General features: G+C 38.9%; 1 protein-coding gene across 4 annotated transcripts in view; it reads left to right on the top strand.

Moving 5' to 3' along the window:
- The window catches only part of LOC121869096 (rab GTPase-binding effector protein 1-like), a 48,206-nt gene that overhangs the window by 18,482 nt on the left and 5,738 nt on the right, over positions 1-23,986 (top strand). For 2 of the 4 annotated variants that reach the window (XM_042370252.1, XM_042370254.1), the window contains 16 exons: positions 8,405-8,535; positions 10,534-10,740; positions 12,003-12,209; positions 14,064-14,207; positions 14,412-14,562; positions 15,668-15,828; positions 16,481-16,566; positions 18,218-18,393; positions 18,613-18,863; positions 19,046-19,195; positions 19,367-19,512; positions 20,090-20,183; positions 20,915-21,025; positions 21,523-21,590; positions 22,386-22,563; positions 23,680-23,832. In XM_042370252.1, the coding sequence (XP_042226186.1) occupies positions 8,405-8,535; positions 10,534-10,740; positions 12,003-12,209; positions 14,064-14,207; positions 14,412-14,562; positions 15,668-15,828; positions 16,481-16,566; positions 18,218-18,393; positions 18,613-18,863; positions 19,046-19,195; positions 19,367-19,512; positions 20,090-20,183; positions 20,915-21,025; positions 21,523-21,590; positions 22,386-22,563; positions 23,680-23,832 (2,414 nt within the window). Of the gene's footprint in view, positions 1-5,529; positions 5,630-8,404; positions 8,536-10,533; positions 10,741-12,002; positions 12,210-14,063; positions 14,208-14,411; positions 14,563-15,667; positions 15,829-16,480; positions 16,567-18,217; positions 18,394-18,612; positions 18,864-19,045; positions 19,196-19,366; positions 19,513-20,089; positions 20,184-20,914; positions 21,026-21,522; positions 21,591-22,385; positions 22,564-23,679; positions 23,833-23,986 lie in introns of those variants that run through there. The other 2 variants (XM_042370255.1, XM_042370253.1) reach the window with 2 other exon arrangements.

A 23,986-nucleotide genomic window follows, 5' to 3' on the forward strand; every position in this document is an offset into this window, starting at 1 on the left:
TCTCTCCATATTGAGGCAGTTCGGGATAAGAGAAGAATTTTGGGGGAATGTTCTGGACCATACCTCAGTTTATAACATGGGTTTCTATGGGAAAGTAACATGTCCGTTTAATGTACTTCCACTTAACATATGGGTTTTCAGAAATGCGTCATATAACATAATTAAACAGGCACTGACTGTACTCATTAACAACTGGGTGACCTGTGGATTCCCTTCACATGAATCGGTGACCAGCTTGACAGGAAGCAAGCACTGAATTCCCTCTGTCACCCTCCAAGTTCTTCATTTTAGTGGCATCCTAAACCTAGATCAATGTGTCTTATCCACTCCTAAGCTATCCTAACCTAACATAGCTTAGGCGAGGCGCATCCTAGTATATATGTATAACCAAATTAACGTGATATAATATAATCCAAAGCTAACAACACCTTTTGGATAGAATATTGTACGCTGAAACCTCTATACATAGTCTAATTAACCTATTCCAACGTAGTCTATGATGTGCACTGAAGCCTAGCGCCTACAGCTGCAGACTGGAGGCAACTTTGGTTAGCCAGAACGAGTGACTGACCCTCGCAGTTGAAGGAGGAAATAACCCATTGAATACCGCCTGCAGGGACAAAATATCAGTGATAGAATCCTGTAACACCCGTGATGATGGAGAAAATCCAGTAAAACATAATAGTGAAAATTGTGGTACAGGTATATCATGTATTATTATTATTATTATTATTAGTATTATTATTATTATTATTTTCATCATCTTGGCATAAATATTTACTAAAACTAGCGATAGCATGACAAAGATTGTTAAAAAAAATTGGGTGAAGGCAATAACACTGTCTACTGAATTTATTTATTTTTAATCTTGAGAGAATGAGACTTATGTAATGGTGTCTAGAACATGGTGACGTATTGTTCTGGTTTAAAATTCAATCTTATCTTATTTTTTTATTATCGGTCACTACCTGGCGATAATACGGGGCGTTGTTCCCACAAAACAATTGGCACTTTAATGTAGGTGATAAGGGGGTATTTTACACGAGATAAGAAGTGTGAGGTTACAAGACGTTTAAAAGAGCTGTAGAATACAAGTACCCGCGGAAAGAGCGACATAAGGACGGACAGCAATTATTTTAACGGAAGAGGTGACGTATTAGCTAGTAGAGGGCGGGAATACTGAATGACCAAGAAAAAACTGATGTCTCCATACCCAGGATAATGATAACGGGATTCTATTATCTAAAAAAAAAGAACATTATTGAACCCAGTATAGCCCAGAGGACAGTAAATGTGTGTCGCGCGTGCTGAGACTGCTGAGTGCTGACGCCTTGCCCGCACCAACAGCTGGGCTACACGAGTCACATCTTCCTGTCGTGTCATTAATATTTATAGTTTAGAATGGATGGCAGTTGTATGTCACCATTAAATAAATATTTTTCAAGGGATAATATATCTGCTTTAATTTTTAATAATATATGTTTACACGTTAGTAAGATTGGTTGCACTGTAATGTTCGATCACAAGTACTTTTCACTGCTTCATAAAGTTTGAGGACAGTGATAATAGTTAATGGGTAAGGTGAGGGTGATGCGGGAAACGTGTTCTGTATTGAGCAATATCATAAGGTTTGGCTGTTGTTGAGGACACGCTGTCTGATTGTGACATCAATATTTTTGGTGTGTGTGTTGTTCTGATTGTAGAACCGCCACTGTGTGTGTGTGTGTTCTGATTGTTGTACCACCAATTTAGGTTTGTGTTTATGTGACCTTGTGTAATGTCTGACTTGTACCGTCTTAGTTGGTGTGTGTGCGCCCCCTTGTTTGGTATAAAATTGAATGGTGACTCAGTGACTGGCCTGGAAAAGTGTTGTTTCTCAAGGAATAAGGCGCAGACAAAGAAAATTGTCTCCATACATACATACATACATACATACATACATACATACATACAACATACACACGCTGGTAAATTTTGCGTGTGAGCATATAACCAACATTGATAACTGATAGGCAAGACAAGGTTAAGCAACCAAGGAAAATGTACATTGTAGATGTTTACACTGGGGGAACCTGTTGAATGCAGACAGAATAAAGCTCGCAGGGAAAGTGTCCTTGTAGTCTTAACACGGGAGAAAGTGTGTCCAGTACAGTAAAATGTATGAAAGATCAATATAAATGTTGGGGGAAAGTGTGTATATATTTAACGTGATTACACACAGGGGTAAAATTACCAAACATACACAACATAAAATACATAAGGGATACTTGGAAAGCTTGAGATATTTTATCCTGATACAAAAAAGGCAAAACGAGAAACGGCGCCCAGTTTATGCTCCTAAAAAAACAAATCATCTTTATACCAAAAAAATGGCGCCTTTGGTATGCTAATACATACGTTAAATATACTAAGAAATTACGCTTTTGTATACTAATATATACGTTAAATAACATGCGAATAACACGGGGAGGGTCGGGAGGTATTCTGATTATTTGATATGCATCGGATATTTGTAGGGCCGCCACGACAAAGTGTAGATCTGAGGAGACTGAGCTGACGCCTGCTGAAATTCGATACTTATGTATACTTCATTCAGGGGCCTTATCTGGGGGTTCAAGAATGGGCACGGTAAGGCTTAGGGAACCTCTGTCTGCAGTGAAATGTTTATAGTGCATAGAAGCTTAAAATTCAGTGCCATGCCAACTTTGATCCTTTAATATTGAACATGTACAGACATTGAGGTTTGTTGGGAGATGTACACATATTTTAACCAACTTCAATTTTTTTTGCAAGTTCACCGATTTTTTTTACTCCGAGACATCTTTAACGTCTTTATTTTCAAGAACAACTATTTAGATTACAGAAATACTATCATGTCAACTTAGAACAGCCAATACGACTCGTCAATCGTAAACATGAATAACGGCAATAGGCCCGGTTTGGTTTCGTCTCAGATTGCCAAGGTTATGAACATGGTTAGACCGGAAGTCATGAATGCATAGCGCGGAACGCTCCTGGAGTGGTGATTCTGTTTTATCCCGTAAATCACACATGGAATAAGGTGACAAGATTGATAAGGAGGTACAACATTTAAAATGTTTCAATTCAATTCAATTCAGTAAATTGGTGTCGTCAGTGGGCTACACACATGAAGTTAATGTGATTTTTGTGCTGTGAGATAGAGAGGTGGTGTTCCCCTTGGGCCTATTTTGCAGGGCACGTCGTCACGTGTATTTGTGCGTGTGTGTGAATGAGTGGTGCACACTTGTGGATCATGCAGGTGGAGGGAGACCTGTGGCGATGTTGGCAGCCCTGACGACGGTGGTGGAGCGGGAACGGTTGCCGGCATTGACTGTACGCGGCCGCAGCTGCTTCTAGCTCTATCTCCTACTGCTCACTACTGTACTCAGTGGTTGTATATCCTTCGTGGCTCTCACATAGACACACACTCACATACACCCTACTCCTTGTACATATCCCCCTATTATAACAATATATCTGCGTCTACACTGCATTGGGTGCATAGTGGTGTGCATAACTTCACCGCATTACGCGTATGTATCTGTGGTTTGATATTCCAGTGTTCCACCCATTCATGCTTATAGAGCACATTGATCATCGCATACATACACTAAGAGCTCTCTATATGACTCATTCATTTGGTACTTTAATCTTAAGCACACACCGGCATTCACAGCTCGCATTTAACCTTGATGTGGTTAGGCGATTACATACACGCCTGAATGAGGTTAACCACACACGACACAGATTGATGTGTCGTGTATGTGTCACCACGTTTGTCACCTACACGAGAGTTCAATGTTTTATCACCCAGGCTTCTCTGTCCAGCCTTGTGAGAATATTGTTAAGTGCAAAGGATCCGAGTGTCAGTAATCGTTAAAGTGTTCATGTACAGTGGTGTGATCAGTGTGTACAGTGGTGTGTACAGTGGTGTGATCAGTGTGTACAGTGGTGTGATCAGTGTGTACAGTGGTGTGATCATTGTGTACAGTGGTGTGTACAGTGGTGTGATCAGTGTGTACAGTGGTGTGTACAGTGGTGTGTACAGTGGGGTGATCATTGTGTACAGTGGTGTGATCAGTGTGTACAGTGGTGTGATCAACGTGTGTACAGTGGTGTGATCATTGTGTACAGTGGTGTGATCATTATTAAGTGACCATTGAAGTGTGTGATCATTAATAAGTGAACTGTGTGATATCCTGGTGAACAGTGGATTGAACATGTTTGATGGTGATGCTATGGTCAGGGTCTTGGTTGGTTGGTGTTAGCTCTATGTGTCAGTGATCAGAGCTTAAGCTGTTTATGGTAATCACTGTACGTGTCTCCAGTGACTTGCTTCGTGTTTTTTTTCAAGCATTATGTTTATAGCCATAGTTAATGTTATGTTTGTGATCAAAATATGGTGTTACGGATAGTTATATTGTTAGTGATTACTTGTGTAGTAACTGTTCAACTGTAGTGCTGACAGTGATAAAGTGTGGTGCCATTGATCGCAGGATACGTCATGTTTTTGTTGTTTTGGTTAATAATCCTTCCTGGACAATAGTGTATCCTGGTGTTGTTACGGCCACAAAAAAAAAAATCCGGTACACGTCATGTCTGCCGGGCAAGGGGGAGGGGGGGGTGTTGTGAGGGACTGAGGTGTGATGGTGACTTACAACTTCACACTATTCATTAGGGTGAAATAATTGACATTTGCGAAAATTAACGAAGATTCGAACGGTGAATATTCCTCGTAACTGTAAATAAAAGAAAGCACCTGAGTGGTTGACTTTAGGTAGACCAAAAATACATCCAAAAATAACATGAAAAATAATTACACCGAGAGACTAACACTGGTTAGGAGACAAGATTTTTTGCTGTAATTTTTCTGTTAATTTGGATGTAAATTTTTCATTAACCTAAGTCAAACAGCAAGGTACATTCTTGCACCATCATCTGCGAAGCACATACATACCAACCTTTGTGAATCCCTGTTCTTGTCCATTCCCCCATAACAATAAATACCGTTCAGTATAATTGGGAGGTTGCTTTCATTGTGGAAGTAGACCCCAGACATAACGCCTGGACCACAGTCTACTTAACTTCCGGTCTTCGGTACACAAAAAGTCATTACGATTGGCACATTTCTAATTTATAAGCTTGGTAAGGTACCAATGCACAGTTGGATGGGCTGTGGGTCCCCGGGTGCAGATGAGAGATGAGCGTCCTGTCACCTTTGAGATGAGGCGCAATGGCGAAGTAAAATGAAGACCTGTTGGTCCTTTTTATATACAATAAAAACTCGTGTTTTTGTAATGTTCCTCCTCCACGTTTGATGAAAATACCCAGTTTCTAAGCATAAGTGTAAATATATATCTTCCTTTACCTCCCCCCTCATTACATGGTATAGTGGAAGTAATCAACCGATGACATACACTTGATATAAATATCTGTCTCAGTCAGTCCTTATCGGTTTGTAAATATCGGCAGCCCATAGTACAGTATGAACTGAATGATTCACCCCCTACCCCCGTAATCAGCATGGAGAGCATACATGGTACACCCGCATCATACTCACTGGCACTACGACTAGGCACTTCACAGAACTCTACCAACACTAATTACGGTATGCAGATTTATAATGGCACTTTATAATATATTTTCTATGGTGAGTAATGTCTCTAGTTTGTTGGTAATTAACTATAACCAAAAAAATCGTCGACCAAGGGGAGGGAGTGGTTAGATTGAGATGACCTTCAATAATTATACAGTGACAGTACACGTGCTCATTAACACAGGTACGGTACACGTGCTCATTAACACAGGTACGGTACACGTGCTCATTAACACAGGTACGGTAGAAAACAAACCCAATTTATTATCCATAGTTTTTTATTAATGGTTTATTTGTCAATGTTTTATACTCGTGGTTATTGATACGTCGTTATTGAGTTTAATGGTATTGATGGTTTGTTGTGGTTATGGTTTGGTTATAGTTATTGATGGTTAATTTTGGTTATTGATGGTGTTGTGTTTAGTGATTGTTGTGGTTATTGATGGTGTTGTGTTTAGTGATTGTTGTGGTTATTGATGGTGTTGTGGTTATGGATTGTTGTGTTTATTGTTGTATTTGTTAGTTATTGATTATTTTACTGATGATTTGTTCTAGTTATTGATTTGTTGTGGTTATTGAGTGTTTGCTGTTATTGATGGTTTGTTGTGGTTATTGATGGTCTTTTTTGGTTACTGACATTTCGTTATTGACTTGTGATTACCTTTTATTAAATTTTAAAAGTGAAGTCTCATAGTGAAAGGATTATAGATGGTATGCACAACTTGCTTTATTTCTCGCTCGCAAGTGAATTATATGTAATTATAGGTCCCCAGCCATGCCACCACATGTGTGAATTATTTACCCGAGGGGGGACATTTTGATATGAAACCTGTACTGTAAGTGAGTAATTATTAGTCAGTGTTTGAAATTATGCCCAAGATTATAATAATTTTCCGTTGCATATTTATATTGACGGGTATTGAGTTATTTTAAATGACGAAAATCCATCTTCTGGTTCGTCACTCAGAATTTTCATGTGGTCGACTTTTCATTTTTTTTTGTTGGTTGATGCCGAGTGGTGTTAGATGATACTGTAACTCTCACGTCAGAATATGACACATTTGATTACCTGAAGATTAACCCCTCTGCTTATTTTATCTGATTAAATGCCTTTTATGTTTCCAAGGGAGGGTTAGGTTAGGTTGGTATTAGGGTGGAGTTGGTTTGAAGGTTAGGTTAGTGTAGGGTTAGGTTAGGATAGGCTAGGTTTAATTGTTAGGTTAGGATAGGCCAGGGTTTTATTATTAGGTTAGTGTAGGGTTAGGATAGGCTAGGTTTGAATGTGTTAGGTTTAGGTGTTTTCAATGCACGGAATAGCTAACGCGTCAACTATTCTGTAAGCGCTGATGCTACTTTTGTGTTGTGCCCATGACACATTCAGAGGGAAATGCGAACACCTCGATCAGGCATCAGCCTTGTGCAGCACCTAAGCGGCCCAGATAGCTAACAACCAATCAGCGATTTCTTCCACTGAAAATACGCGGATTATGGCTGCTTATGGAGAATATTTTGATTAATATTGAAGAGTTGGGGGCATGTAAGGCAATAAAAAACTGTGATATAATAATGAAAATAATTCTATATACGGTAGTACTGTATATTGGATAGGACCTTAAACAAAGTGTGAGGTGTGAAAGAATTGAAAAGGATCGCCCCAAGTTGAAACCAGTTTTGGCTCCGCCCATTTTTAAGTGGGGGCTGTCTGATTTCATTAGCCGTTGGTGACTTGGTGTAACAATATTGATAATTACTCAAATATGATTAAAACTTAAATATCATTACTCATAAGATACTTTAAATAAGGGTGAACAAGTTTATTACAGTTCTGTAAGTGCAAAAATTTAGACTTAAACGAGCCTGAAATTTGTCGTATTTCATATACAAATATGCGAACACCTAGCTTTGAGAGAAGAAGCGTACAGCTACTCTAGTCATTTTGTGGGGTTTCACGATCCGGGAGAAATTATCTGTACAACGGGCCCAATTTTGTTTTTATTATTTATTGTTGACTGATCACCTTTTTTCCTTTTTTGTCTTTTTTCCATAATTTTCTATATTTTTCCTTCACTATTTCTTTCTGTATTGTGTCCAAAAAAACAGTTCTTCTAATTTTAGTGTTTTCTGAAGACTGTGTTGTACAATAGTTATTCCAAAGACGCATTACAATGTCGTATTTTTTAATGACAGTCCGGGAAAGCTATTCCGTGCATCTTAAATTGCCTTACAATAAACGCCATTAGTGTAGAGTTAGGTTAGGATAGGCTAGGTTTGAATGTGTTAGGTTATTGTATGGTTAGGTGTTTTCGAGTTAGTCCAACTACATACTGAGGCAGATAAGCGCCAACGTCGGAAAGACACTGACACCGCCCCTCCCACAGTAGATAGAGCCCTCCACATGTGCAACGAATGTGGACGACTCTGCCGGTCCCGTATCGGCCTCTTTAGTCACCTCAAAACTCACTAACCTCGGTGACATCCCTAATAACTCGTATCATTTTGTCATATCTGGATCATTGTCATACTCAATTCCGAGTGACAGCAAAGTAGTAAGTAGTAGTATTATTAGGGTGGTTAATCATAAGGTGAAATAAGCTGCAGGGGTTAATGTTCAGGTCATCTGTAACATTAGACCTGCTGTGGTTAAGACAGAATAGTATAGTTTGGGTCAAGTTGTGTGGGAGTAACTGAGGTATAAGATAACAAAACAGTGCAGCTGTAAAATGAGTAACAAATGCATTTATAAGTTAGAAAATATATCTTATACTAAGTTGTGTCAATCACCAACAGAGGAGGTGGCAAGTGCAGTTGGACAGACAGGTGGCCGCTACGAGGGGGAAATCAAGAGGTTAAAAAAACTCACAGAACGATTGGACGCTGAGAAACAACATTACCGTCGACTCTATGAAAGACAGCTTGAGGTAAGTTTTTATTTTTTACTACGGAATATATCTTAAGAGGATTTTTATTGTTTTATGCACAATGCACTATTTAAACTACTAGAGTGAACATCTGAGTCAAGAACCAAGAGAAAACGATGCATTTCAGTTTTGTGAGTTATATAATTTCTTTTAGCTTTGTACAGTTTATTAAACTAGATGATCCATATATGAATTGCATCTTCCACTAAATAGTGCCCATAGAGCTTGCCTAACACAGCTGCTAAGTAAAGGCTTCATATGTACAGCTATAGTGAGATGAGTGTGCAGTACAGTATTTTAATTTGGCTTACTTCTTTACTGCTCCCCCAGATGTTGTTGTTTTTTTTGCATCAGATTATCGAGGTATTGACAATGTAGTGCCAATACATCAGTACTGTACATAGGATTGCTTTAGAAACAAACTCCTCTGAATCCGAGTTACATCGTACAGTATATGTCTGTTGAATACTGTATGTGGAAATAAATGAATGTAATATGAAACGGAGACATGATGACACAGCAGGGCACAGGATATATACCACGGAGGCTGCTGTACTATTAGTCAAGTCTGATGGAAAGAATGGTTAGTGTATTTTGATGAAATTTGTGGGAGAATTGTGTTAAAAATAAATGCTGTGAAGGTTATAGTTGATGGCATGACACCGAGAGGGAAACAGAAAAAAATGGATGGATAACTTAGGTGAATTTGTTCAGTAATGCCTGAGCAGTTATTGAGAATCATGAATTGGAGTGTTTTATATATATCACTGGTAACAACAGAACCAAACTTGTTGACTAAGTATTACTAGTGAATAGATATGATGATGTACTGTACTGTGAATCGCTGTGGGAGCTGAGGTTTACTTTTTGCATACTCTGTACGTACATAAGTTAAGGAGATAAGGGCAAATATTTGTGGGTGTTACTGCTTGTTATTCTATTGCTTTCCAGTTACTTTTCCTCACCTTGTCTTGCACTGTTCTCACTATTATCTCCATGTTAGTTCCTCTCTTCTACTTCATAGCTTCTGTACCTCTTGATCCACCCCACGTAAAAGAGGGATAATATACTAAATTGATAAAGTAGCAAATTTAAGATAGGTTAATAATAATTCGGGTTTTAAGTTTTGATGACATAATATAGTTGGATTCTTGTTAAGGGATTTTGTAATTAGTAAATTGTGGCAATATGGCATAACTGGGAAAATGTGACGGATAATGTAGTACATATATCTTTAGTGCACTAGGGTGGATCACTTTACAAATCTCACAAGATTCATTTGTATACTGTGCAGGTCTTAAGTACATGATGATTGTAACAGTGTCAGCACAATTACTTTTCATAGACAGCTTCACAGCATTGCTTTCCCTGCTGATATGAGTTGCCAGGTGAGATCTTACCCATCCTCCCTTTCCTGTACTGAACCCCATAGACTTCCTCCATGTTACACAGTATCCAGTCAAACCCATTGTAACTCCTGAAATATTCCTAGACCCTCTATTAACTTATCCACTGATTCTAATGACAAGTACAAGGAAGAATGATGTAAACTGCTTTATGTCAAGATATTATGAATGAAGCATAAAGATATAAGCTCTTCATTAGCACACTTGTACAATGTGTTTTGATTCTATTTAAAGGAGAGAAAATCCCTTCACAACACCAGAATGTGGCATCCCTGCAGTTTCTTTTAACATTGGCTATATAATGTAGTTGGTCGTCACTCTGGAGGCATAGATGACTGTGTTATATGCTAGTACAGTAACTTGAACAATACCAACTCGTATACCTAGTGTAATTTTCCTTTAACTAGTGAAGTGTAATAGAACTGGTGCTGGGTATTATTGATCCTGGGAGTATGTGACCTTTTTTTTTTATCAGTGACCTTAGATCATTTGGTCTCTCTTTTTGACCTTAGTGCTGTAGGTTGCCAGTACTTTCCAGTCCTTTGAAATTAATTGATACCTGGTCATATTGTGTAATATTTGTCACTCACAGGAATCTGACATACGAACAAAGAGTGAAAGCTTACTGAGCCCGGGAGTGTTGTCAGCCGTCACAAAGTCTTTAGCCAAGAGAGTCCCCAGTCTAAGTCCATCTACACTAAGTACCCCAGAAAAGACCACTTCTGGCTCTGCCATAGGAACTCCTTCCTCATTAGGCACAGGGGTTGATGCAGAAAACTTGGAAGACAGTATGAAGAGAGTGAGTACCACAGACCTCATCACTTTGACACTACCAAGTAGGATGTATGAATTTATAAAGGAATCATATCTAGGTTTCACAGTTGGTGTTGTACTGGTGTGGAACTTCTCTACTTTTCTGTGTGTGTTTGTTGAAAGATGTGTGTCTATGGGCTAAAAAGTTAGTGTTATGGTAACTTTGAATTCTTGAACTTAATTGTCTACAAAAAAAATCAGGTGTGTTAGAGAGATATCTCAACACATTTAATTTTTTATATCTGTTTAAGTTGGCATGACACAGTTTTAGACTCACAGTCACCCTGTAAATGTCTTTTTTATACAGTACACATGCACATGTTCCAAAAGTAGTGCCAAGTCCACTTTGAACCCCTGATAAGACCCTTTAAGAGTTCATACACTTCAGGAGTGATTTGTCTGTTAAGATTAAATCTGTTTTCATGTTTAAAGCAGGTTGATGTATGCAAAAATCTAATTTTTACCCATTTATTCGTTGCATTAGGTAGACAACAAAATTTTTCCCATTTCAAGCTTGTGCATTTGAAGTACATTCCTTTCCTCTTCAACTTACTCAAGACTGGTTGTATTATTAATGAAATAAATGAGCATTCAAGATTATAACTACTAAGACATTACCTTTAAATTAGTCTCTTAAATCCCCTGACCTGCCAGTGACAGGTCCTGGACCCTCTTATACCTCGTGGTTGTCAAGCACGGCTTGTTTTTTCAGCTTCCAGGCTGTTAACCTGTTTGACCTTGTTTAGTACTTTTATTTTCAAGCAGTGTACATAACATAGGCAGATCCAAGGGGTGTTGAGGGTGCAGAGCCTCTTACCTACCCCTTTGGTCTGGAGGCTCAGCACACCACCTCTTATGACCCACCACCCCTCTCTGCCAACCTCCTGCCTTGTCCCTCATCCCCTACTGTCCATTGTCTTGCTCAGCCCACAACCCCTCACTGCACTGCCTTGCCCACCATGCTTGGCCAGTGTTTTTACCATCAGTTTTTGTTGTGTGGATACACTGGAATACATTTACAAATTGTGCTCCATAAATCATATTGTTGGCTAATTCACTCACCCAGACCCTCATACAGGTTGAATTTGTGAGATTTTTCTGAACTTCTGAATTTAATTTCTTATAAAAAGTTTTTTCTTAAATTGTTTGAGTTTTTAATAATTTAAGAAGGTGTTCCACGGATGTTTGGTGTCCACTGTGATGTGACCTCCCACCCTGTGATCACTTATAAAGATTAAACTCCGCTAGGCCCAGGAAGATGCTGATCTATTACGGTCGCTGGTGGAACCGCTGGAGGAGGAAATACAAGCTCTCAAGGAGAAGATCAGAGCACAGGACGCCCAGTTACGAGCTCATGAAGCCCAACAGGCAGCTGCTCTTCACACTGCTGATGTTGTAGCGCCACTCCTGCAGGGAATGGATGCAGCGCAGGTGGTAAAACAGCTTGATGAGAAGGTAGGTAACGTCGAGTACTGTATCAGTTGAACAAGACCGCACTCAAGTGAGGTACTAACTCATGGCGGATAGTACCTGTATTCAAAGTTGTGATCTTTACCTCTGATGTTTGACCCCAAAACATAGTACTGTACTGTAGCTCTAAAGATTGTCATGTGGAGTGTGTGCCAAGTATGAGCATGTAGCTTTTTCTGATAAGTTATGCTGTATATGTACAGTAGTTAGAAATATCATCATCATCAACGTTGTATGGCCATTATCCAAGCTGGCCTGGGCTAGACATGATTACCCAATGATAGCTCCCCTCCCTCCTCTCACCACTGCAGACCCAGGGTGCCAGCCCAGAAAATGCGACAGAAACCAGGGGATGGGCACAGCTCTGGTGATACAGATGTCATTTGGCATGTAGCAAAGTTTTTTGGCTGGATGCCCTTCTTAATGTCAATTCACAAAATGGGAACAGTTGGCAATGCAAGGCAGGGTCACAAATTCTTGAGGTAATACATGCCTACCACATATTTAAGTATTTAAATATAAATTATAGAATATTTATACATGAGAGGTGGCAGGTGTGTGAGGCTTGATTCATACAAAATTTAAAACAGTGGCCATGTAGCAGCCAGCACCAATAATGTATAGGTGTGATTGTCTTCATGATGGGCAGATTAGTGTTACAAATGATTTTGCATATAAGGTTAGATCTGAGGAGTTCACTCACTTGACGAGTAGCAACCGTACAGTGTTGTTAGGCAGGAAGTGGCACAGACCATGATTTCATTTGTTCAATCACATAAGACCAAATTATGCAGTTAGAAACATGGATTATAATACAGTATATAGATGTGGTCTTATTGATCCTTCTCATATACAGTACAGTATTAGTCTTGATGGATTCCCACTGGTGTTGCCTTAACCAATGTATAACTCATTTACACACTGAAATATAAACATTGATTAGAGACTTTAAGTATGCTGTTTTTCTTATACTGTACACTATAGCTGTTGCTGCTGTTATAATGTTCGTGTGTTTGTCGTTCATGTTGGCTTCATAAAAAAATTTGTATGTTGTATGTCATTACAATTACAGTGTACCTTAAAAAAATAAGTACTCTTGAGAAATAGAACACCAACTATTATTATCATTATTATTAATCATTGTACCTCATAATTATCTCAGACATAAAGTACTGTATGTATGTAAATCAAATTTAATATTAGCTACCTAGAATTAAACACCACTTTTGGAAAATAATAACAGTGGCCAGAAAGATATGATACCAGTACACATGTTATCTGCCTGGCTTGAAGTGACACTCATCTGCCCACCATCTAACTCTAAAACAGCTTTGTGTTTTAAGTTTAGGGACCAAAGAAATATATTACTTTCTACTTTAAAACTTTTTATTTTATGTCTCACTTTCTCTGAACTGATTTTGACATAGGTTGAGATATTAAGGTAAATAGCTTCTTAATTTTTAAATATATCTGTACTGTAGGACTTATTAACACGTTGATCATAGTACTGTAGCTGTGACTCGGGTGTACTGTACTTTATAATGGAGAGAGAAGCATGGACAGTGGCTGTATAATGGTGGTGGTGATGTTTGTGTGACTGTAAATTAAAAAAGGAACACTGTATTATAAGATGGGAATAGGATCTAACACCTTTATATTGTAGCTGTTGTGTGGTGGTATGGTGTTTGATCTCTTGTTTTACCTATTGATTGCCATTGTAATATAAGATGGGAGAAGGATCTAACACCTTTAAACCGATTGTGTGGTGTTCGATCTCTTGTCTTATTCACATATTGATGGCATTCATTTTGCAACACTTATGTTAATTATCTTTTTCAGCTGAAGGGCGTAAGCAGCACCTTGGAAGCAGAGAAGTCATCCAGAGCAGATTTAGAACTGTACACGGCCATTCTCAACACACAGAAGACGGCCCTGACTGACGACGTCGACAGATTGCGCACACAGCTGACTGAGTTGAGAATGGTAGGTGTTCATTTCTGTGTTCGGTGTTCTGGTGCCCGCATAGTTAAGGGTCAACCATACACTACTACTACCATACAACACACCCACTTGAACCTTGTAGATGTGAGTGGTCTACCATACAATACTACCATACAACGTAGTCACTAAGCACTACAGTAGACATGAGCTACACAAGTAATCACAGACGAGTAAATCATTCCACAGTTGTACGAGACGGAGCGCCGCCAACACCGAGACTTGAAGCACACTTGGCAGCGGGCTAATGACCAGTTCCTCGAGGCACAGAGGCTCCACCTTGCCGACATGCGGAGGATGCAGTCTTTTCTAACCCACGACCAGCAGCGGAGATTGGAAGGTGAGCACGACCGATTCCCCCGTCAGTACTGCTGGTTTATTTTTGTCTTTAGAATATACAGTGGAATCTCTATTTATTGGAGTATATAGAGATGAAAGTCCGTTATATCGAGGGACCGTTAGATTTGAAACCTCCATCTAACGAACTGTATGGAGATGTAAATCTATTATGTCGAGGGTCTGATTGGTGTTAAACCCTCCATATCACGGATAACATTGAAATATAAATCTGTTATAGTTTAAGTCTTAACATTTGTAATCATTTATCCAGTACAGTACATACCTGCAACGTTTACCATAGCACCAGATTGTTAGTTTATCGTTGGTACCGCAGTTTAAGCTCCAGATGTTGTTTGCCGTTGATAGTGGGAAAACTTGTCCCGTTTTTAGGGTGACCCGTGGAGTATCTGATTCTGGTCATTTGTGAAACGTTTCTCTTGAACGGTGGAATGAAACAATAATATAATGGGGAAAGAACTACAGTAATTGACGAACTAAAATATTATCTGTTTTAGTAGCAGGTAAAGATTACTAAGCACAGTACCTGGTATTTATAATTTGCATTGTTAAAGAGATAGGAAAATTATACTGTATACTATTTTCTCTAGATTCTGAAAGGAAATATTTTGAAATTATAAATGTTTAGAAAATCTTATTAACAACCAATTTGATTTACAAGTAGAATTTCCCTCCCGCAAAAGGATGAAACGATCATTAAATGTTTATAATTAACTACTGAGGAGTGGATGAGATTAATGGAAATAAAGAGAGGAAATTAGGGATGAAGAATCATTTTAGGAGAGAACTTAGCAGATAGTACTATAGATGAAGGTGGTCAGGACAGGTACAATGGATGGAAGAAGAGAGGTGGAGGGTAGAATGAGGAACGAGTAGAAGCAGAGAACAAAAGTGGATAGACAGTGAAAAAAAAATACTCCTGATAAGTGTGGGAGGTGGATGACATCAGTGGAGGAGGATTATGGAATGGGAGGGAGATTTGCTGCTGAAAAGAAGATTGTTTTAGTAGTTATGAGTGATATAAGTTGTAACCCAGTACAGTACTAAGTTTAAGGCCGTGAATTTGACCACCGCGGTTCCTCTTGCAGAGCTACAGCGGAGTGAGGAAGCAATGGCCAGAACTCCGTCCATCTCACTTACGGACACTAGAACAGAGGTCAGACCAGAGGTTAAATCGTCCTCACCCCACCTGTCTTCTCTCTCTCCCTCCTCTAGAAAGCGTGGGTCGTCTCCATCCCCTGAAAATGAGGTAAGAATCTATTTCATTACTTGATGTGCTATTAATTGTCATTGTTCTTTTAATTAAATTGGCCAGGGATGTACTGTAATTACCACAATCATTCAATTAATCATTAACCAGACTATTATTATTTGGTGGCTAAAGTTGTGCATTTTTTATCATAGCAAATAACACATGTGAATAATGCCGACTGGTTTGTTTCATGGAATGTTCAGACCAGGTATCCTATGAGAAGTATTTCAAAGCTAAAACAGTATTGGGATAGGTAGCTGTACAGGCAAAGAAGTCAGTCTGATGTGTTTTGGACTCCTCAACATTGTATTAGGAAGTACTGTATATCTCTTATGGTTAATGGTTACCAACTCACATTTAATATTTGTGACTTAAGAGAGTGTCCCTGAATGATAGGATTCTTTTGTAGGTTCTTATTATATTTGCTTTTTAAAGAGACAGACGTCACTATAGGTACAATGTTACTTTTTTCTCTTCGTTTGGTCTTGGAGGCAATTATACTAAAAAGTGATCCTCTACCACAAAAGTTTTATTTACATTGATTTTGATGACAATATTTCAGTCATCTGTCATTACTATTATAAAAGAAATTCAGTTTGGTAATGTTAGCTAGACGTACGTTATACACTTGTTGTCTTGGTCCCTGCAGGTTGATGATGACCGGTCCTCCTCTCTGTTGGACCTGGAGGAGGAGCCTGCTGCCACCCTGCCCTCTACCACCCACCTCACTCATGGGTAAAGTAGTCTGTTGACTCTCTTGCACATTTTATTACTTCAGGACTTATGCTTTTTGTCACTCATATAGATGAAGACTTGTCATTTGAATTATTTACTTAAGGAATAGATAAACAGTTGTAAAGTGGACTTCGGTAAAGACATTTGATGAAGCCAAAGTGTTGTACTCAGTGGGGAGGTGAAGGCTGAGTGAGCAAGTGCAGCAAGTTATGTAAGACATGAAAGTTATACACACACACACACATACACATTAAAGTCTGGTAACTGAAGAGCAATTACAGACACAGTCTCTCATTATTTGTTGTCATTCATCCATTCTTACAGCTGTAAGTTACTGTATATGCTATGATACTATCCTTCTACACTAAGACCTCTGCTGCTTAGCATCATGTTACTGCACAGTACAGTGGTCCCTCGGTTAATGAATGCTTCAGTTAACGAAATTTCGGTTAACGAATTTCTTTTCATAAGAATCTTCAATTCGGTTAACGAAAATAATTTGATTAACGAAATTCTTACGAAAACATGTCAACATGTTTTGGCTTGCTCATCGGCTGGTAGGTTAGTCCGCCAATGCAGTAATCGGTTCTAGGCTTACATTCGTTTCCATTGGAGTAAATATCAAGAAGGTTGTGCTATTCAATATTTTTCTAAGTTTTATTTTAAAATTATTAGTCATTTTAACACTTATTTAGCATAATTGCAGTACAGGGAACTAGTATTTGGTACGCCCATCAGCCACTTCACTCACCCACCAAGGCGTCTGTTTGAGTCTCTGTTCAGTGGAGGAAACATCTTGCTTATGGGTCTCTTGCACACAGAGTATTTTTATGTTTTTACAGTGCAATTATTGGTCATACTGAAATTTATTTAACATATTGATAATATATAGTGCAGTGCAGTGTTGATTTAAAGAAAATAATCTTGAATTACACCTAGTGAACTTAAAATTTTATTGGTGAAATTACTGCATCAAGCATGGTTCCCTGAAAGGTGATTTCTCTTCTATCCCCACTTCCTTCTCTTCTCCCTTCTCCTTCACCCCCACTTCTAATTCCCATCATCATCATCAACCAGGAACCTTCTACATACACACCTCAAAGTAAGTGTACTTTACTGCATTTTATTTTTACTTTGTTTGTACTTTTCGGTGAGCTGGAACCAATTATCGAATATCCCATTGAAACAATGGATTCGGTTAACGAAATTTTCGGTTAACGAACGACCTTCTGGAACGAATTGTGTTTGTTAACCGAGGGACCACTGTACTTCCCAAAAATCACTTGATGCCAAATGAATAAAATCATCTGGCACTTGCCAAAGAAAATATTAAGTGGTTAATCAATAAAGAAAGGCCTGGCTCTGAACACGAGTACAAGCTTTATGAAAACAGATTAGACTAAAATTCTGACTGTTTGTCATGGTAAGGATTGAAATAAGGGCAATGCCTAAAATCTCAATTGTGTTTGATGTGCAAATTTATATTGGATTGTGTAATATCTTGCTTCTGTTGATATGGGGGTCTTAGATACCTTCATACTGCAGGTAAACTGTCTTAGCAGGAAGGTAATAAAAGGCAGCAATAAAAGCTCTCAAATATAGTGTTGGTCTCAGGAGTGATGCAGATGATTAATGGATGAAGTATCAACAGTGAACAGAGTGATGACCTGAGCAGTGAGACAGAGACCCACAGCCTCCCTCCAGATGGTCTTGCTCCTGACAGCCTCCTCGTTCCAGATAGTCATAGACCTGACAGTCAATTGGCAGAACGTTTTAGTCCTGACAAGATGCCCCAGTTAACACATGACCAGCAGAAAGCTCTAGCAGGTGAGAACTTTGGCCTACAGAAAGCTCCTGCTGAACCTGTAATGATTGTTGTTGTAATATATTTTTTTTTACTGCAGATCCTGAAAGAGAAAATATATACAATCATTTTGCTCTTTTTATTTTGCTTAATTCCACTTTATTTTGTTGTATTTAACCTAACATTATTGGTTATCTCCTGCTATAATGTCTTAGAATGTAACATGTTATCATACCTTCCAGACATGACCCCAGATTCTGACGGGGTGACCCAGAGTGAGTCTCTCTTGTCTCCGGGTGATGAGGAATATATGATCGTGGAGTTTAATTCAAGTGGCAGTGGAGGACCAAGTGGTATGAGTGGGGTGGGAAGTGGAAGAAGAGTAGTCAGTGAAGCAGAGTGGAACCTCTTGCATGAAGAGATTCGCCGTGCCAGGTCAAAGATGGGGCGATCATGTCAGCTCTGTGCTTCCTACCAGACACAGCTACAGAAGGTAAGGTCAAGTCTAGGCTCCTACTTAAGTTATTTGTTATTGACATATTTTACACCCACTACTCTCTCCTGCTTAATATAACCTTTACAGTAATCCTCATATTACTTGTAGTGGAGTATGATGTATTTCTTATGCTATTACGGTTCTAAGTATTGTATTAGAAAATAACTTTTATTCCATAGGCTCAAAGTGAACACCGGGAGACAGAGAAGCTGCGGGTGGAGCTGGAAAAAGCACTTCTGCGATACAAGGAAGACCTGGACCGAGAGGCTTGCTATAGAAATGTTATGGAGGAAAAATGGGGAGTCATGGCTGAGGAATATGAAAAGAGGGTAAGTGTTAAGATGAAGTAAGACTAATTCTTTGGTACTGTACTGTGGCTAAGATCACATGATGGTTATGTCCTGCCAGTTCCTCACATATTCAGACATTACTTTGTTTTGCCATGTTGCCATTATGGTTTTATACCTTCAGAACAGTAGATGATTTGATGGTTGTTGTAGGTAGCAGGTCTGGCAAGTGTGGTGGAAGGAACTTCAGGGAAGCATAATGAAGTTGTAGCAAGATTCCGAGCCACGGTAACAAACCTGCACGAACAATTGAAAATACTGACAGAACGTAGAGAGGCAGTTCAACAGGAACTTACCAAGTAAGTTTTGTAAATTGAATTTTCTTATATATTTACACATGCTTTATATGTGTAGAATTATTTCTTACAGTAGGTAGGTAGTCTTTGACTATAGAGAGTTGGGACCTTGCCTTGCCAGTTGTTCCCACCATGTGGGTTGGTGTTCGGAAGGACATCCAATCTTAAAATTTTGCTTTACTTTGCGTGATTGCAACCAGAGCTGTACCCATCCCTTGGTCTCTGCTGGTGTTCTCGGGCATCATGCCAGTACGTGTGTGTGCAGTGGTGAACAAGGGAGAGGGAACATCATGTTGTGGTTTTACCCAACAATTGCCATTAGGTAATTGCTACTAACCCATGCAAGTTTGAAAAATGGGCATAAAATGAACATCGTTGATGATGCTGTGCACAGCTTTATCTTGACTTATAAATCCTCTTCACACTGAGTGTCCCTCTCATATGTATCATGTCCATTGGCGAGTTTAAAATAAGTAGATTGATTTTTCAGGAGTAGGAACTTAGACTTTTCCCGAATAATATTTATCAAATATGAATTACTGTTGTTTGCATTTTTAAGAATTTTTTTTTCATTTGACAGACTACAAAAGGAAAATGATGACTTAGTTGGGAAGCACAGTCAACACTCACAGCAATTACAGAATGAAATTATCAACCTGCCTGACAATATGGAGGTGAGTAGACAACTTGGCATAACATGTACCTCATCACAAGATCTAATCCATCTTATGTCTGTGTTTCATGAGTGGTGGCTCTAACTATACATTATGACACCAAAAACACACTAAAACTATAACACCATGAATCTAGTCTTTATAACATACTGAAACTTGAACACTGTTGCGAGTTATCACTATTAGGAGGGATTATTTGAGATATGGTGGTTCATATGCTGTGTAACTGAAAATATCAGTGAAGGATGCACTAGGAATGAGGAGAAAACATTTCTGCCTTCATTAATTTTTCTCATCGCATTAATTTTCTTTAAGTTAATCTTACATTTTTCCTTCTGTATCCATCCACATTTCCTGTGGCTATTCAATATTATCAACAGAAAGTAGAGACAGTACTTCCATCTTGTTCTGTAGACTTAATTGATCTTTGACGATAAAACTTTGCTGCAGTATTTTGTGGTGGAGAATGATGGTTGATTTTATTTTGAGGTGGGGTGGAGTGATGCTGCCTCTACCACCTTGCTCTGAATAAGGAACCTACCTTACTTACAGTATATAAACATCAGTAGTAGCACTTTAGCCCACTCCAGTTTTTTTTATTATATCTAAACTCTAACCTTTGTGCTATCTCTGCATTAATACCATAATTTGCAAACGTTATTCATTATGAAATTAATACTGAACCATAATTTCTTCCAAGATGTTTCTTCTAATTGTTTGTTGTGCTGTAGGAGATGCAACTGCTGTTACTGCGCTACCGTGAAGATATTATAGCGGCCAAGGTCTCCAAGGAACATCTGGAGGAAACCCTAAAATCTGAAATACTCTTCCTTAAAGATCAGGTAAGTTAAGATCAGCCCCTTGTGAGTGATGCCATGAACTGCACCTGACAACTTTGATTATACAAAAAGAACATGCAGACAGCTTTGTATCTTTTTATCCACATCAACAACAGAAATAGGATTGAAGTAAACTCGGCAAGGAGAGAGTTTGTGTGTTTGTTTGACCTTGGCTGTTGAGGCACGAGGATAGTATTCGTAATTATTAATTCATTCATTGTTTGTTGTTGATTCCAGACACCCAGCAGTAAAGTAAGAATAGGCTGGTAATTATGAAAAAGAACTTGTGTACAGTTGAACATATGTAGTATGGTATAAAGAATAAGTGGGGGAATGGTCACTACTTTTCTTGATTCATAATACCCCCCCGAGAGAGAGAGAGAGAGAGAGTATTTGTAGGAAACTAATAATTTTCATTGTGTTCTTATGACTTTTAAGGTATTTTATAATGATTTGTTCTGTGTAATGAACTTTCTTACATTTTACCATTTACCCGACAGGTTTTGGGCGAACAACACGAAAAAAACACCATAGAGGATCGTCTTTCCAGTGAAATTGACCAGCTAAGGTGAGATGTCGTTGGCTTATCTAACCAATAGTACTGTGCTAATTATAGTTCATGATCCAAGCACCAGAAACATGACTTGTCTTCACTACCTGAGGATCAAATGTTATCGAAGAGTTTCTTATAGTGTATTATCCATAGGGGGCATATATGTGTGTGATAGTTATTTCATAGGATTACCTTTTGTGTGAGAAACCAAATTAAAAAATTACCAGGTTATTATGGAATTTGTTCAGTTGTACTAGAATAAGACTACAGGGGCCAAGCTTTCAGAAATATAGGATCTATGAGTAGTGTAAAGTTTAACCATCTGTAACGAGTTCTTGTCCCGTGTATTGACTGTTTTATCCACTCATTACGTATAAAGGTCTCGTACCACTGACTCCCCGTGATAGGTATAGAAATGCCATAAACAGATTCTCTCCCTTGTCCAGAAACTTGACCCTCTTGTTCCTCAGTCCAACAAACACTTGATCCATTCAGTGTTTTTGCTTCTCCCTTTTCTCACTAATTACTATGCTAAATAGCTTACCCGGGAGACCCAACAGTAAAGTGGGGAGGTGGATATTTTGCCCAGGGAAGTGTGAAGTGAGTGATAGATATTTTCTTTGTGTCAGAGTTAATACTATCATATACAAGGGAATGATAATGGGTTTCTTTCTGCGTTAGTATGGATTGTAATTCATTTCTGTCTAGTCTATGATGTCTTTATAAGGAATTTTGCATGACTGTACTTAAAAAAACCCGACTCATTTTGGAGATTGAAAAAAAAATTGTTCCTTGTTTTGTAATCATTAGAAAAAAAGTTTGTACAGTCGAGAGCTTGGAGAGTCAGATGAAGATGGAGCGGAGGAGTCGTGTAGAGAGTGACTCACAGCTGAAGGACGTGGAGACGAGACACTCTGAGGCCCAGTTGAAGAATCAGCAGATTATAGCCGGCCTCAAGACGCAAGTGGGAGAGCAGACGCAGGCCAGGGTTTGTACACACAGATTTCACCGTTACTTTTGAGTGTCTTTGTTTGGACTACCTGAAAGAGTAGCCACTAATCTAACAGTAACCTAATCAACCCTAACCTAATCAACCCTAGCTCTAACCTAACCAACCCTAACACTAACCTAACCAACCCTAACATTAACCAAACCAACCCTAACATTAACCAAACCCACCCTAATCTAATCTACCTAACACTAACCTACTCTACTCTAACACTAACCTACCCTAACCCTAACCTTACCCTACCCTAACCCTACCTACTACCCTACCTTACCCTACCCTACCTTACCCTACCCTACCTTACCCTACCTTACCCCCCTACCCTACCCTACCCCCCCACCCCACCCCACCACCCACCCCACCTCACCCCACCCCCCTCCCCTAGATTGCATTAGGGTGTGTGATCACCAGGGTAAATAAACTGGTGGGGGGGGGGTTAATGTTCATATGACCCCTTTATTTTTATCTTGAAACAAATTGTAGAGGAATGAATATTTTGAAATATTCTGTATTTTATTGGTATACTGTATTTAGTAATTTATATGCACTTTTTTTATAATTTACTCATGAATAGAATATGTTAAGTTGATGGATTCTTTGATGCATATTTTGTTATTTTATTTACTTGTTATATACCTACCTAGTGTTTGCAAGTCCTAGTTCATTTGTATTATTATTCATTATATTAGCAGCTGTTCTGTAGGTTGGTAATTATGTATGAAGTGTTGACTAGTAATCTTCCCAAGTCACACTAAGTCCTACTAGCTGTCATTTAAGTCACACACACACACACACACACATACATACATACATACATACATACATACATACACACACACACACACATACATACATACACACACACACACGCATGCACGCACGCATGCACGCACGCACGCACGCACATGCACACACATGCACAGAGGTTTTTCAAAATTTAGAGGAACCCAGGGAAATGAGACGCTGTAAATGGGAGCAACAAGTGAGGAAACACAGGAACAACAATTAATGGAGAAGGTAGTCAGGATGAAACAGGAGGCAGAACAGACTGGTTAAAGATGTTAGGAGATGTCTGATAGAAACATTTTACCCCCACAGGCGAGATTAGAGGCAGAAGTGGTGGAGCTACGAGGGAGAGTTTCAGCGCTTCAACACGACCTGGACACATCGGAGGTGGTACAGCGTGACTTTGTGCGGCTCTCACAGTCACTGCAGGTCCAACTGGAGAAAATTAGACAGTCGGAGAAAGAGGTGAGGGTTTTTACTTCGTCTCGGCTATCGAAGTAGTGTTGAATGACTCGTTCTTGGTGATTTGTCTGATACCTCTGTGATATCTGTTTATTGTTGGAAAAAGTGGCAAAAGTGGAATTGTAGTTAATGAATCTTTATTAATTTATGTAAGTCC

The sequence above is a fragment of the Homarus americanus genome, unplaced genomic scaffold, assembly GCF_018991925.1.
Source record: "Homarus americanus isolate GMGI-L3 unplaced genomic scaffold, GMGI_Hamer_2.0 scaffold24694, whole genome shotgun sequence".
Taxonomy (NCBI): domain Eukaryota; kingdom Metazoa; phylum Arthropoda; class Malacostraca; order Decapoda; family Nephropidae; genus Homarus; species Homarus americanus.